General features: G+C 45.9%; 1 protein-coding gene and 1 long non-coding RNA gene across 5 annotated transcripts in view; one reads left to right on the forward strand and one right to left on the reverse strand.

Annotated features, from left to right (window-relative positions):
• LOC139531693 (ras-responsive element-binding protein 1-like) overlaps nucleotides 1-14,383 on the forward strand; it is an 87,978-nt gene that overhangs the window by 58,610 nt on the left and 14,985 nt on the right. For all 4 annotated transcript variants that reach the window (XM_071328382.1, XM_071328386.1, XM_071328384.1 and 1 more), the window contains 4 exons: nucleotides 5,356-5,484; nucleotides 5,589-5,821; nucleotides 8,258-8,347; nucleotides 10,498-10,661. In XM_071328382.1, the coding sequence (XP_071184483.1) occupies nucleotides 5,356-5,484; nucleotides 5,589-5,821; nucleotides 8,258-8,347; nucleotides 10,498-10,661 (616 nt within the window). The remainder of the gene's footprint in view (nucleotides 1-5,355; nucleotides 5,485-5,588; nucleotides 5,822-8,257; nucleotides 8,348-10,497; nucleotides 10,662-14,383) is intronic.
• LOC139531694 (uncharacterized) overlaps nucleotides 1-14,383 on the reverse strand; it is a 66,886-nt gene that overhangs the window by 41,737 nt on the left and 10,766 nt on the right. The window lies entirely within an intron of this gene.

Genomic DNA, 14,383 nt, shown 5'->3' on the forward strand with positions numbered 1-14,383 from the left:
GCTGTGTGGTTAGGGTCGTTGTCCTGCTGGAAGGTGAACCTTCGGCTCAGTCTGAGGTCCTGAGCGCTCTGGAGTTGGTTTTCATCAACGATCACTCTGTACTTTGATCCGTTCATCTTTCCCTCGATCCTGACTAGTCTCCCAGTCCCTGCTGCTGAAAAACAGCATGATGCATGATGCTGCCACCACCATGCTTCACCATAGGGATGGTGCCAGGTTTCCTCCAGATGTGACGCTTGGCATTCAGGCCAAAGAGTTCAATCATGGTTTCATCAGACCAGATAATCTTGTTTCTCATGGTCTGAGAGTCTTTAGGTACCTTTTGGCAAACTCCAAGCGGGCTGTCATGTGCCTTTTACTGAGGAGTGGCTTCCGTCTGGCCACTCTACCATAAAGGCCTTATTGGTGGAGTGCTGCAGAGATTGTTGTCCTTCTAGAAGGTTCTCCCAGCTCCACAGAGGAACTCCGGAGCTCTGTCAGTGATCATCGGGTCCTTGGTCACCTCCCTGACCAAGGCCCTTCTCTCCTGATATCTCAGTTTGGTCGGGCGGCCAGCTCTAGGAAGTAAATAAGAATTTGTTCATAACGGATTTGCCTAGTTAAATAAAGGTTATATGAAAAAAATAAAAGAAGAGTCCTGGTTCCAAACTTTTTCCATTTAAGAATGATGGAGGCTACTGTGTTCTTGGTGGACCTTCAGTGCTGCAGAATTTTTTTGGTACCCTTCCCCAGATCTGTGCCTCGACAAAATCCCTCCGACAAAAGTCTCGGAGCTCTACGGACTGAGCTGACATGCACTGTCAACTGTGGGACCTTTATATAGACACGTGTGTACCTTTCCAAATTATGTCCAATCAAGTTGTAGAAACATCTCAAGGATGATCAATGGAAACAGGATGCACCTGAGCTCAATTTCGAGTCTCATAGCAAATGGTCTGAATTCTTACGTCTGTTATTAATTTTTTTTATTTTAATACATTTACAAAAATTCTAAAAACCTGTTTTCTCTTTGTCATTATGGGGTATTGTGTGTAGACTGCTGAGGATTTGTATTTATTTAATCCATTTTGGAATAAGGCGTAACAAAATGTGGGAAAAGTTAAGGGGTCTGAATACTTTCCGAAGATACTGTATATATTGTTGAACATAATATACTCTACTGGCATATCAAAGTTCCAGTGTGGGATTTTTGCTAGTTTTAAAGTTATGATCTGATTTGTAAGCACTACTGACAGAGTGAACGTGAAAATGGATTCAAAATGGTGGCCCTCTGCTGGTGATTTGCAAGATGTTTTTTAACATTTATTTAACTATACAAGTCAGTTAAGAACAAATTCTAATTTACAATGATGGCCTACTCCAGCCAAACCCTAACGACGCTGGGCCAATTGTGCGCCGCCCTATAGGACTCCCAATCATGGCTGGTTGTGATACAGCCTGGAGTCGAACCAGGGTCTGTAGTGACACCTCTAGCACTAAGATGCGGTGCCTTAGACCGCTGCGCCACTCAGGAGCCCACGTGATGTGCAGTGATGCAAGTAAAAGGACATTGCCTACTATGCCAATTTCTCTGTATAAAATGGCCCATAACTGTTTTAAACTATCAGGGATCCCACTCTGGAACTTTGATATGCCTGTAGAGTAATTTATGTCAATGAAAAAAAGCGAAATATTTTGTACATGGGATGCAGTAGCAGCAAGACTTGGAGTGAGACATGCACACACCCCCCTCGCACTCTGACAGAAGGGTTTGTGACACTGCATCTGCTTAGGCCATGTTGCTGTTTGTAATAGGGGTGTTGATGAGTAATCGTGTTTTCATTTAAGAAAATACATAGTGTTGGTATTCCGTGTTGGTATGCCTTCATCACAATAACTCCTTATTATACAGTACCAGTCAAAAGTTTGGACACACCTACTGATTCCAGGGTTTTTCTTTATTTTTACTATTTTCTACATTGTAGAATAATAGTGAAGACATCAAAACTATGAAATAACACATATGGAATCATGTAATAACCAAAAAAGTGTTAAACAAATCAAAATATATTTAATATTTGAGATTCTTCAAATAGCCACCCGTTGCCTTGATGACAGCTTTGCACACTCTTGGCATTATCTCAACCAGCTTCAGGAGGTAGTCACCTGGAATGCATTTAAATTAACAGGTGTGCCTTGTTTAAAGTTAATTTGTGGAATTTCTTTCCTTAATGCGTTTGAGCCAATCAGTTGTGTTGTGACAAGGTAGGGGGTATACAGAAGATAGCCCTATTTGGTAAAAGACCAAGTCCATATTATGGCAAGAACAGCTCAAATAAGCAAAGCAAAACGACAGTCCATCATTACTTTAATACATGAAGGTCAGTCAATACAGAACATTTCAAGAACTTTGAAAGTTTCTTCAGGTGCAGTCGCAAAAACCATCAAGCGCTATGATGAAACTGGCTCTCATGAGTGCCACCACAGGAAAGGAAGACCCAGAGTTACCTCTGCCGCAGAGGATAAGTCCATTCGAGTTACCATCCTCAGAAATTGCAGCTCAAATAACTGCTTCCCAGAGTTCAAGTAACAGACACATCTCAACATCAACTGTTCAGAGGAGACTGTGTGAATCAGGCCTTCATGGTCAAATTGCTGCAAAGAAACCACTACTAAAGGACACCAATAAGAAGAAGAGACTTGCTTAGGCCAAGAAACACGAGCAATGGTGGAAATCTGTCCTTTGGTCTGATGAGTCCAAATTTGATATTTTTGGTTTTAACCGCCATGTCTTTGTGAGATGCAGAGTAAGTGAACGGATGATCTCCACATGTGTGGTTCCCACTGTGAAGCATGGAGGAGGCGGTGTGGAGGCACTTTGCTGGTGACACTGTCTGTGATTTATTTAGAATTCAAGGCACAATTAACCAGCATGGCTACCACAGCATTCTGCAGTGATACACCAACACATCTGGTTTGCGCTTAGTGGGGCTATCATTTGTTTTTCAACAGGACAATGACCCAAAACACACGCCCAGGCTGTGTAAGGGCTATTTGACCAAGAAAGAGAGTGATGGAGTGCTGCATTAGATGCCCTGGCCTCAACAATCACCTGACCTCAACCCAATTGAGATGGTTTGGGATGAGTTGGACAGCAAAGTGAAGTGAAAGCAGCCATCAAGTGCTCAGCATATGTGGGAACTCCTTCAAGGCTGTTTGAAAAGCTTTCCAGGTGAAGCTGGTTGAGAGCATGCCAAGAGTGTGCAAACCTGTCATCAAGGCGAAGAATCTCAACCAACACTTTTTTGGTTACCACATGATTCCATGTGTTATTTCATAGTTTTGATGTCTTCACTATTTTACAATGTAGAAAATAGTAAAACTAAATAAAAACCCTTGACTGAGTAAGTGTCCACACTTTTGACTGGTACTGTACATGGAATCAGGAATACCAGCCCTTTATATTTTCTTTAAAAAATGTTTTTTTAACTACAGTAACTGTTGGCATTTCAATTCCCTGTGTACCAAAATCGAACCTTGACACCACAACCGCAATACGTACCCATCCGTGGGTTTGGTGAACCATTACACCCTTAGTCTGTAATGTCACTTCTCTACTCCCTCCCGGGACTCACTAGAATAAACACAACCAGCCGTCACCAGTCTGTTCAAGCTCACCTCTTTCACCCACTCTCCCCCCTCTCATCTCCTCCTTTTCCTCTCCTCCATCTCATCTCTCTCTACTTCTCCATTTCCAAGGCTTTCCCCCCCTTCCTTTTCTCTCTATCACCCTCAACTCCTGTCCTCCATCCCTTTATTTCTCTCCCTTTTTTATTCACTTTGGTTAGGGTGAGTCATTTGGAAAGCCAATGTAGAGGAATGTAGACACTAAAACACACACACACACCCACACACACACACACACTCCAACCCTCCCTCCATGAGGAGGAGGAAGTGGCCTGGACCGGAGAGGAGCTTCCTGTGGGGCTGTGAACGGGAATCTGCAATTAACGGGGTGGGGGGGTGGGGGGGGGGGCTCTCTTATTTGGGCTCTCTCTCACCCCTCTTCTCTCCTCTTTCTTGCTTATTCTGCGTCTGTATCTCTCCTTCCCCCTTCTTTCTTTCCTTTTTCCATCTTCCCCTCTCCTGCATCCTCGGTCACCATCTGTATTAGCTGGATCTCCTATGATACTGTGTCATAGCATGTTAGCTGGGCCAGATAACAATAGTAGGCATAGTTAGGGATGTGTGCTGGATACAGGATGGGCCTGGGGGGATGGTACAGAAAGCGCCAGTCTAGCATGGAGTTAAGAGAGATTAGCCCACCCCAAACCCTCCCATCGGGGACTGGCCCCGGGTGCGGAGAGAGGATAGGGAAACCAAGGGCTTGAATCTGTGTGTGTTTGATTGGGGAGTGGTTGGGGGCCTATGGGTTTACTTGACCATGGACCATAGACACTTGGTAGCCTGCTGTGATTGGTTTCTTACTAAATTGTTGTTATGCTGAGGATAGAAAGAAAGGCTAGGATATTTCATCCTCTTTCTCCCTCCCTCCCGCCCGCCCGCCCTCTTTTGTCTCATACGAGACCGGTTTAATGTCATAAAACACAGGCTATCATGTCTAGCTAACGACATCAACTCAGCCAGTATTCTTTCGCTCTCCCTATCACAAGGTCTTCCTCCTCCTCCCCTCTGCATTAACCTTCAGCCCCCTCAACCCCTCTAGGCCCTCCTTCCACTCCATAGCCAACCTATGCTCTAATGCACACTGTGAAGTGCACTGCATACTCACTTCATTTACCATCTTCTGACTCCTCATGTTAACAAGTATGTACGTAGGTGGCATCAGTATTTCTTTGCGCATGCCTTGTACTTAAAAAAAAATTGTTGTAGTGAAAAATGCTAACTCTAGTAGCTAGCTACAGAACATTGTGCTAATGCTAGTAGCTAGCTACAGAACATTGTGCTAATGCTTGTAGCTAGCTACGGAACATTGTGCTAATGCTTGTAGCTAGCTACGGAACATTGTGCTAACGCTAGTAGCTAGCTACGGAACATTGTGCTAACGCTAGTAGCTAGCTACGGAACATTGTGCTCACGCTAGTAGCTAGCTACGGAACATTGTCCTCATGTTAGTAGCTAGCTACGGAACATTGTCCTCATGTTAGTAGCTAGCTACGGAACATTGTGCTCATGTTAGTAGCTATCTACGTTATCCTTAATTTTTTGGGGATTGGCAACATGTTGCTAGTAAACGTTAATGTAACTTCCTGAATTTAAATGGAATTGACCCCAACCCTGCAAAGTACCGACGCCACCTTAGTTTTTGTGTATGTCCCATGTCACTAAGTTTGTGTGTATGTTGTGTTCCTGCAGTGATGGAGAGCGCCACAGAGGACAAGCGTCCGGGGGGAGGGGTGAGTGCTGAGCTGAGCGCTGTAGAGACTGAGCACTCTGAGGGGCAGGAAACCCCCGACTCCACACACACACAGGACGAGCACACAGGTGAGGGTGGTGTATGTGCATGTGTCCGAGTGTTCTTGTGTGTGTTGCAGAGCTGGTGTGTGTTAGTTTGCTTATACTAACTGCGGTTTCCTCACTCTTCCCAGGGAGTAACGGAGCTATGGAGGAAGGAGAGGAGGAAGATGAAAATGGAGAGAATATGACAGAGGGCGTGGACTTGTCATCCATCAACGCCATGATGTCGACGGTGATGAACGCAGGCCAGCTCAACGGCGCCATGGAGCCCTCCTCAGCCCCTGCCTCAACACCTTCAATCCACATTAGCAAGACCACCCCACCCAGACCCACTAGTGTCAATCGCAATGCCAGGAGAAACACGGTACAAACACACACAAACACGTAAAAAAACGAACCGAGGAACAGGGAGGAGACTGAGTCAGTGTGGCATCACATTTGAAAAGATGTGTCAACTGGTTGAAGTAGAAGAGAACAGTACAGTAAAAGCTAGTTTTTCACCAGGCTCCAACAATGATGTAAAGTTGTGTGTGTGTGTGTGTGTGTCAGGACCGAGGGATGGGGGAGGTGGGTTGTAGGGGCAGGTGAAGAAGCATCCCCCCGTCTCACTCCACAACTCTCGCGTCCCAGCTTCAAACGAGTAGCGACAAATGGTCCTTGCCTCTCAATTCCCCTTTTGTCCCCCCGGCCCTGGGTTACGTGGCTCCTATTAAAGCATGGGATTGGGGGTCATAATGCTCGGGTGTAGGACAAACAGTTGTCACTTATGACACGAGCAGACACACACACACACATACACAGCCTGGAAGAGCCATCCAGGACCAGAGTTGTAGGCCGACCTACCCCTGACATGCAGAGTGTACTTCACATCCCCTTAGCAGGAGTGGCCAGGTTCTCAGGTGCTCACCTCTTGAGGAAACCGGTTTAAGGCCTATTACGTAATTTACCAGATTGTCAGCTCTAACATAGGCCACACACAGCTACAGCATCAACGCATGCTACCAGGTGAAGAGGTTGTCGCTAGTGGCCAGCTTGCAGAGTTCACACTGTGTTGTGGTTTAGAAAGAGCAGCAGAAAAAAGGATATGGAGTCACATCTTTTGCTGAAAACCTAAAACTCAATTCAGTTCTCGTGCGCTCGCTGTCCATCCTGCAGTCTAGACACGCACACGCACACACACACACACACACACACACAGGAGAATGAATGAATGATTAAGGGTGTTTCTTGACCTCTGTTGCCACACACTATACAGTGGAGTTGAGCACCAGATCACTTGAGTCTGTGTGTGGAGAGAAAATGTCTGCAATGCACTGGATGCCAGCGAGACGATGGGCTGTGAAACAGACTTGAGCCCAAGCCAGCGGTGCAAAGGAACTGAACAATTCCTTTACTAGGCCTCTCCAAGAGAGGAAAAGGAAGTGCTTCCTAGAGATTGCTTTTGAAGAGTCTCTCTATGTGTGAAAGAAAGTATGCATAATTTGTGTGCAAGTCGGTTTTCTGTGTGCATGCATCTAATTTTGTTTCTGCCACCTTTACACTTATACAGTGTGTGCGTGCATGGGGCGATCCATGGCAGTCCAGTGCTATGTTCAGTCAGTCCGAGTTAATTATCAGCTGTAGTGTCAACAGGAGAGAGAGAGGAAGGTGGGACCTGGGGTGTAGGGTTACACTGAGCTCAAGGTGAAACATCCCCCTCACCATTCTCCACAAACAACATAACACGCATACATGCAAGCAGACAAATGCATCAAACCGCACACACACACCCGGACTACAGGCGAATGAGTGACAGGGTCAAATCCAAAACTCGCTGGGACTAGCAGGTGCAATTCTCTGTCTGTAATTTTGACCGCAGAATACAGATCATCAATGGGGGGGGGGGGGGTCTGCCAGTCAAAAGCAATGTACATTTTTCACCTATATTATTTTTCTCTGACCATTCTGGTCTTTATTATCAAAAGAATATAAGTAATGACATTGCTGTATATCCCTCCACTCATGCACAAGAATAGGATGGCAGACCCTATGGTGAATGAAGTCGCCATCAGTGCTTCAGGCCCCACCAACCACAGCCCAACTATACAATAGTTATGAAAGCCAAGTGTTTTTATGGTATAGACTGGTTGGTTGTTTAGCAACAAAACCGATGAATGCGCAACTGTGGGGCAAAACAGATGGGGTTGGCTTAGATTAACTATTTCGTCTCCAATGTTTACTGAAAACATAAATAAATTTGCACAATGAGCAATTGTTTCTCAAATACATCGTTAAAGTTGTTGGTTTGCTAACTAGCGAATTTGAGCCATATTAGCATTGACATGAAATCAGTTAAAACACCTCGAAACAAGACATGGTATCAAGAACAAGATGAAACAAGCTGAAATGAGCCACTTACGATTCCCCACACGGCAGTTCCTTGTCATCGTTGCTAGCTATCTGGCCATCCAGAATTACAACAACACGCGGACATCTGCCCCATTTGAAGCTTGCACATCGTTTTTGTGACTTTGTCAGCCAACCCATCTATAGCCAACCCTCTCAAACTTCTCCCAACGATGAAAGCTTAACCATTTCTACCATACATAGCGATCCACATAGAAGTATTTTTACATTTTTTATTGTCATGCATCTTTTATACTTTCCAATATCAAATTTAGCCGCAGTGGAAAGTTCTTGTCTCACCTGTCAATGGGATGAATCCCAACGGGCATAACCCAGATCCTCCATTGACACAGTTTGCTCCCATCTTGCTTCTCTTATTAGTTGTAACTTGTGGTCTCGTGTGTCTGCTTTACAGGAAGCCAAAGACGTCAATACAGATTTCATCTGTCCGCTGTGTGACAAAGACTGTATGACCCAGCACCAGCTCACTATGCACATCCGACAGGTAACACTACTATTACCATTACTACCTCTGCTTCTACTACTACTTCTGCTGCTACTCCTACTTCTACTCCTACTACCACCACTACTACCTCTGCTTCTACTACTACCACCACCACCACTACCACCACCACTACTACTTCTGCTGCAACTTCTACTCCTACTACCACCACCACCACTACTACCTCTGCTTCTACTACTACTTCTGCTGCTACTCCTACTACCACCACTACTACTACTTCTGCTTCTAGTACTACTTCTGCTGCTACTCCTACTTCTAACTTTACTACCACAACCACCACCACTACTGCTTCTGCTACTTCTACTACTACCACTGCTTCTACTACTACTTCTGCTGCTACTTTTACTCCTACTACTACCACCACCACCACCACTACTACTTCTGCTGCAACTTCTACTCCTACTACCACCACCACCACTACTACTTCTGCTTCCACTACTACTACTTCTACTTCCGCTACTACTACCACTACCGCTACTACTACTACCACTACCGCTACTACTACTACTACTGATGCTACTACTACCACTACCGCTGCTACCACTACTACCGCTACTACTTCTACTGCCGCTACCACTGCTACTACTACTACCGCTACCACTACTACCGCTACTACTACTGCTACTACCGCTACTACTACCACTGCTACTACCACTACTGCTGCTACCACTACTACTGCTACCGCTACTACCACTACTACCGCTACTACTGCTACCGCTACTACCGCCACTACCGCTACTACCACTACTACCGCTACTGCTACCACTACTACCACTACTACTACCACTACCACTACTACTACCACTACCGCTGCTACCACTACTACTACCACTACCGCTGCTACCACTACTACCGCTACTACTACCGCTACTACTACTGCTGCTACTACTACCGCTACTACTACCACTACTACTGCTACTACCGCTGCTACGACTGCTGCTACTACCACTACTACCACTACTACTACCACTACCGCTGCTACCGCTACTACTACTACTGCTGCTACCACTGCTACTGCTACTACTACTGCTACTACCGCTATTACTACTACTACTACTGCTGCTACCACTGCTACTGCTACTACTACTACCACTACTACTGTTACTACTACTGTTACTACCGCTGCTACGACTGCTGCTACTACCGCTACTACTACTGCTACTACTGCTGCTACTACTACTACTACTGCTACTATCACTACTACCACTGCTACTACCGCTACTACTACTACTGCTGCCACTACTACTACCACTACTGCTGCTACTGCTGCTGCTACTACTGCTGCTACTACTACTACTACTGCTACTATCACTACTACTACTACCGCTGCTACTACTACTGCTGCTACTACCGCTACTACTACTGCTGCTACCACTACTACTGCTACTACTACTGCTGCTACTTCTACTACTACTGCTGCTGCTACTACCGCTACTACTACTGCTGCTGCTACCACTACTACTACTACTACCGCTACTACTACTACTACTACTGCTGCTACCACTGCTACTGCTACTACTACTGCTACTACCGCTATTACTACTACTACTACTGCTGCTACCACTGCTACTGCTACTACTACTACCACTACTACTGTTACTACCGCTGCTACGACTGCTGCTACTACCGCTACTACTACTGCTACTACTGCTGCTACTGCTACTATCACTACTACCACTGCTACTACTGCTGCTACTACTACTACCACTGCTGCTACTGCTGCTGCTACTACTGCTGCTACTACTACTACTATTGCTGCTGCTGCTGCTACTACTACTACTGCTACTATCACTACTACTACTACCACTGCTACTACCGCTGCTACTACTACTGCTGCTACTACTACTACTACTACTACTGCTACTACCGCTACTACTACTGCTGCTACCTCTACTGCTGCTGCTGCTACTTCTACTACTACTGCTGCTGCTACTACCGCTACTACTACTGCTACTGCTACTACTGCTACTATCACTGCTACCACTACTACTACTACCACCACTACTGCTACTACCACTACTGCTACTACCGCTACTACTACTACTTCCTCTCGCTCTCTGACATTCATTAATGGAAGTAATAATGTATAATGTGTCGTAATAATATCTCTTTCGCTGTCTCTCTCCTCCCAGCACAACTCGGACAACGGGGCGACGGACCACTCATGCAGCATCTGTGGCAAGGCCCTGAGCTCAGCCAGCTCGCTGGACCGCCACATGCTAGTGCACAGCGGAGAGAGGCCCTACAAGTGCTCCTTCTGCGGCCAGACCTTCACCACAAATGGCAACATGCACAGGTCAGACACACACACACACATACACACACACACACACACACACACAAAAAAAAACTAATTCTCCACCTTGCTCAGTATTAAAGGGCTACCTACTAATGTTTAGGCATTGCGGTGGTGGCGGATGTGATTTCTGCATTTGGCGTTGTTCTTATTTTTGCGCATCACACAGAAGCTAGAAGAAAACGTCTCATTGCTAATGTTGTGCGCCTGTTCAGCACCTCACAAAATGGACATTAAGAAATTTAGTGGACTGTGTTAAGATTGTATGTCGTTGAAAGGCCCAGAGTATTACCAACACTAAAGCTTTGGTTTTTAAGCCTTTCTGTAAATGGTTCCCTACACAGGTGTGATAGCAGCACCACCCAAACACATGTGGAGTACTGCTCCCACATAAAGCCAGCAAAATCCAAGAGTTAGCACCTGTCGCTAACTGCATACACGCCCTTTAGAATAGCCCAGCAGTTGTTATAAAACAAAATAATCTGTAAACAAACAAATCTTTTTAGTGCTCAGTTTTTCCCGGAGATAAAGCATTTACAAAAATGATTACCGAAATATTCTGCTTTTACAAAATGTTATACTGTTTGTAAATAAACTAAAATGTCTTGCTCTTGTTATATCTTTTAGAATTGACACACTAACGTTGGTCAGGGCAGACCGTTTGCCTGGAGGGGGATGGGGGACTGTGGCACTGAGATAAATATATAGGCGTTGTCGGGGGTTGGGATGCTCTGGGTAAGGTGTGTGTGTGTGTTGACGCTGTTTAGTCAAAGCATAGTACAGGAAGTAGGAAAATGACTTTGCCCCACTTCAACAACAACTGTTAGGGCATCTGCTCCCAGCATACTTGACTGATGGCAGGGTTAAATACGGACTTCCTCTCTCTCTGCGCTCTTAGGGGTTTTATTGTGGGTGTGTGTGTTAGAATTGGGGGCTTGAGGTTTAATTGATGTGAGAAGCTCCATCCCTTTTGAGTTGGCCAGCCCTACAACATAAGCTTCTGAAGTTATCCTGATAAAGTGGTGTTGTAAAATCTCAACGGTTGGCTGTTGAATCTATCTGCATGAGATGGATGCACCAGGACAGTAGTCTGCCTGCTCCGTCGTTGGAGCGCTCATCTTTTCACCCTCGTGTGTATGGAATGAAGAGGTGTGGGCAGGAAGGAATGAGTGTAGGCCGAGTCAATCTGAGAGAATACGAGAGTGTGTTAATGTGTTGGTCTCTAGTGTTAAAGAATGCCACTGAATTCTGTTTAGACGATACTAGACGATACTAAGATTGTTGCATAAAAAAGTTGTTTTCTTTGCCTATTCGTGTTCTTTTCACCATTCTGTTTAGCATTTTCTCAACACTCCAAAAAGAGGCAATGCTTTGGGGCAAGAAAATCAAAGCACAGGTGTGTATACATCAGCGAGTTGTTAACATTCAGAAATTGAGTGGTCTCTTCATCCTATCTGCGACCTTCCTTGTGAATGTTCCACGGTACTGAATTGATCCAGCCCTAGTCTGGTGTGATGGAGCTGTCCATGTGGCTGGCAGGGGAGCAGCCATTTTGTTGCCAGAGCATCACATGAAATGGGGCCTGCTGTTGTTAGCCTGTTGCCAAGGAGAGGCATCCTAACCCTATGAAGGGCCTGGCGAATAGACTGAGCCAGGGGGTAGTGGATGGGCACTCTGCTTTAACTCTTTACAGAACAGTGAGGACACTAAAGGGTAGTGGGGAAGAGGGGGATAGAGGAGGTGCGATGGTAAGGAGAAGTGCCCTTGGTGTGACATTGCACAAGAGCAGGCGGCATCATTTTTATGCTACAGCGCCCCCTGTCCACCCACTGTGGTGGTGCAGTGGATTTTTTCAGTTTGGATGAGAAGGGAGCTGTTGAATCATCAACCCCCACTGTCAGTTTGAGCTCTCTTTCTGTCTCTCTCACCCTCTCTCTCTCACTCTCTCACTTACAATGTCAAAGTATACATATAACAAAAAATGGTGGGACCAACAGCAATAAGGCATTAATAGTAGTAGTGGAAATATTAATGAGAATAACAATACATTAAAGCAATAGTAGTAGACCAGTCTCTCTCTCTCTCTCTCTCTCTCTCGCTATCACTCTCTCTCTCGATCGACTGGCCATAAGAATAGCTTACTTTTTGAATTATTAAAAAATACATCTTATGTATCTTGATAATGAGTTTTGTTGTAACATTGATACTGTTTGAGGTCTGAGTGCCTCTCAGTAAAATGACCTCTTCAGTCCTGAAAGTAGTGATTTTGCAATTTACAGACGACTGCATTATTGCAGGTTTGCGTCAAACCATCAACCAACTAGTTAGACTGGAAATGTTTTTTTAGGCAGGTGAATTTACGAGGATGGCTGAGGTGACACAAAGACAAGTTGGTTTCATCCAATCACACTGTGCTGACATGACAGCTTAGCTCTCTCGGGATTGGCTGACGCCAGCGGTCAGAGTCCAGGGGATGCGGCTGCTGCCTGTCAGGTCCCCAGATGGGTGGCCAGCTCGCTGCCTGCCTGCTATTTCTAAACCAGGCACTGACGGCAGAGTGAAAGCTGAGACCTGTGCTGCCGACCCAACACTGGCTGACCTTTCCTCTCTCATGCTGGCGAATGCGCGCACGGTTGCTCACACACACGCACACACACAGGCGTGCACACTCATTTTACACAGACAAACAGACTTATTGACGCGCACTCACACGCTCGCAGTCACACTCACGTAAACACACTTATACACAGATATAGCTAGAGTACAAATCCATGCATACACACACTATCAGAGTTACTTGCAAACAAGTTCACCCACACAATTGCACAATAATGTACCCACCTTTATTAAAGCAGATGCGCAGGGACAACTTGTGAAGTATGGGTGCACAGTCGCGCACACACAGAAATGTTAGTACACTCACAGAGGCCCTATGACTGACTATTGATACAGGGCTCTGTGGGCTAGGCCAGGCCTGTCAGGGATATACCGATGTAGGGCTCTGTGGGCTAGCCCCAGGGATGTGCTGATGTGTTTTCCAGGGTCCTAGTCCTCTTGTCCCCCCTCCCTTCACACACACACACACACACACACACACACACACACACACACACACACACACACACACACACACACACACACACACACACACACACACACACACACACACGTCCTTAAATCAACTGATGGCATTTGACCTTTCACCAGACAGAGTAGAGGGGGGAGTAGTCCTGTATGGTTTAGCTTCCCCATTCATTACTCTTCTCCTAGCTCTGCCGTTATCAGTGACCCCCTCTCAAAGTTTAAACTAATGTAATCAGCTTAAGAAGGACACACTCAAGTCACGTACACCTTTGCCTCTATCCCCCTCCCGCAGCTATACATTGTCCCCTCCTTTTCCTCCTACATCCTTCCCCCCTCCCCCATAGATAACACAACTTCCTGTCTTGATTGTCAGGGATAGTCAGGCCTCTTTTATAATGCCTGTGTGACATTATCTCCTCTCTCTTCTCTTTTTCAAGTATCTTTCCATCTCGCATCTCTATCCATTTGTCTGTCTTTCTCCCTCCCCCTTTCTCTCTGTACACTCCTCCCCGCACCCCCCCCCCTCCCTCCCCCTCTTGATCTCTCCCTCCATCTCCCTCTCTCCCTCCCTCCTATTCTCTCCGCCATTTGACTCCATTCCGACAGCTGAATGTTGTGTAGTGAAGAGGAGGAAGAGG

This window comes from Salvelinus alpinus, chromosome 10 (assembly GCF_045679555.1).
Source record: "Salvelinus alpinus chromosome 10, SLU_Salpinus.1, whole genome shotgun sequence".
Lineage (NCBI taxonomy): Eukaryota > Metazoa > Chordata > Actinopteri > Salmoniformes > Salmonidae > Salvelinus > Salvelinus alpinus.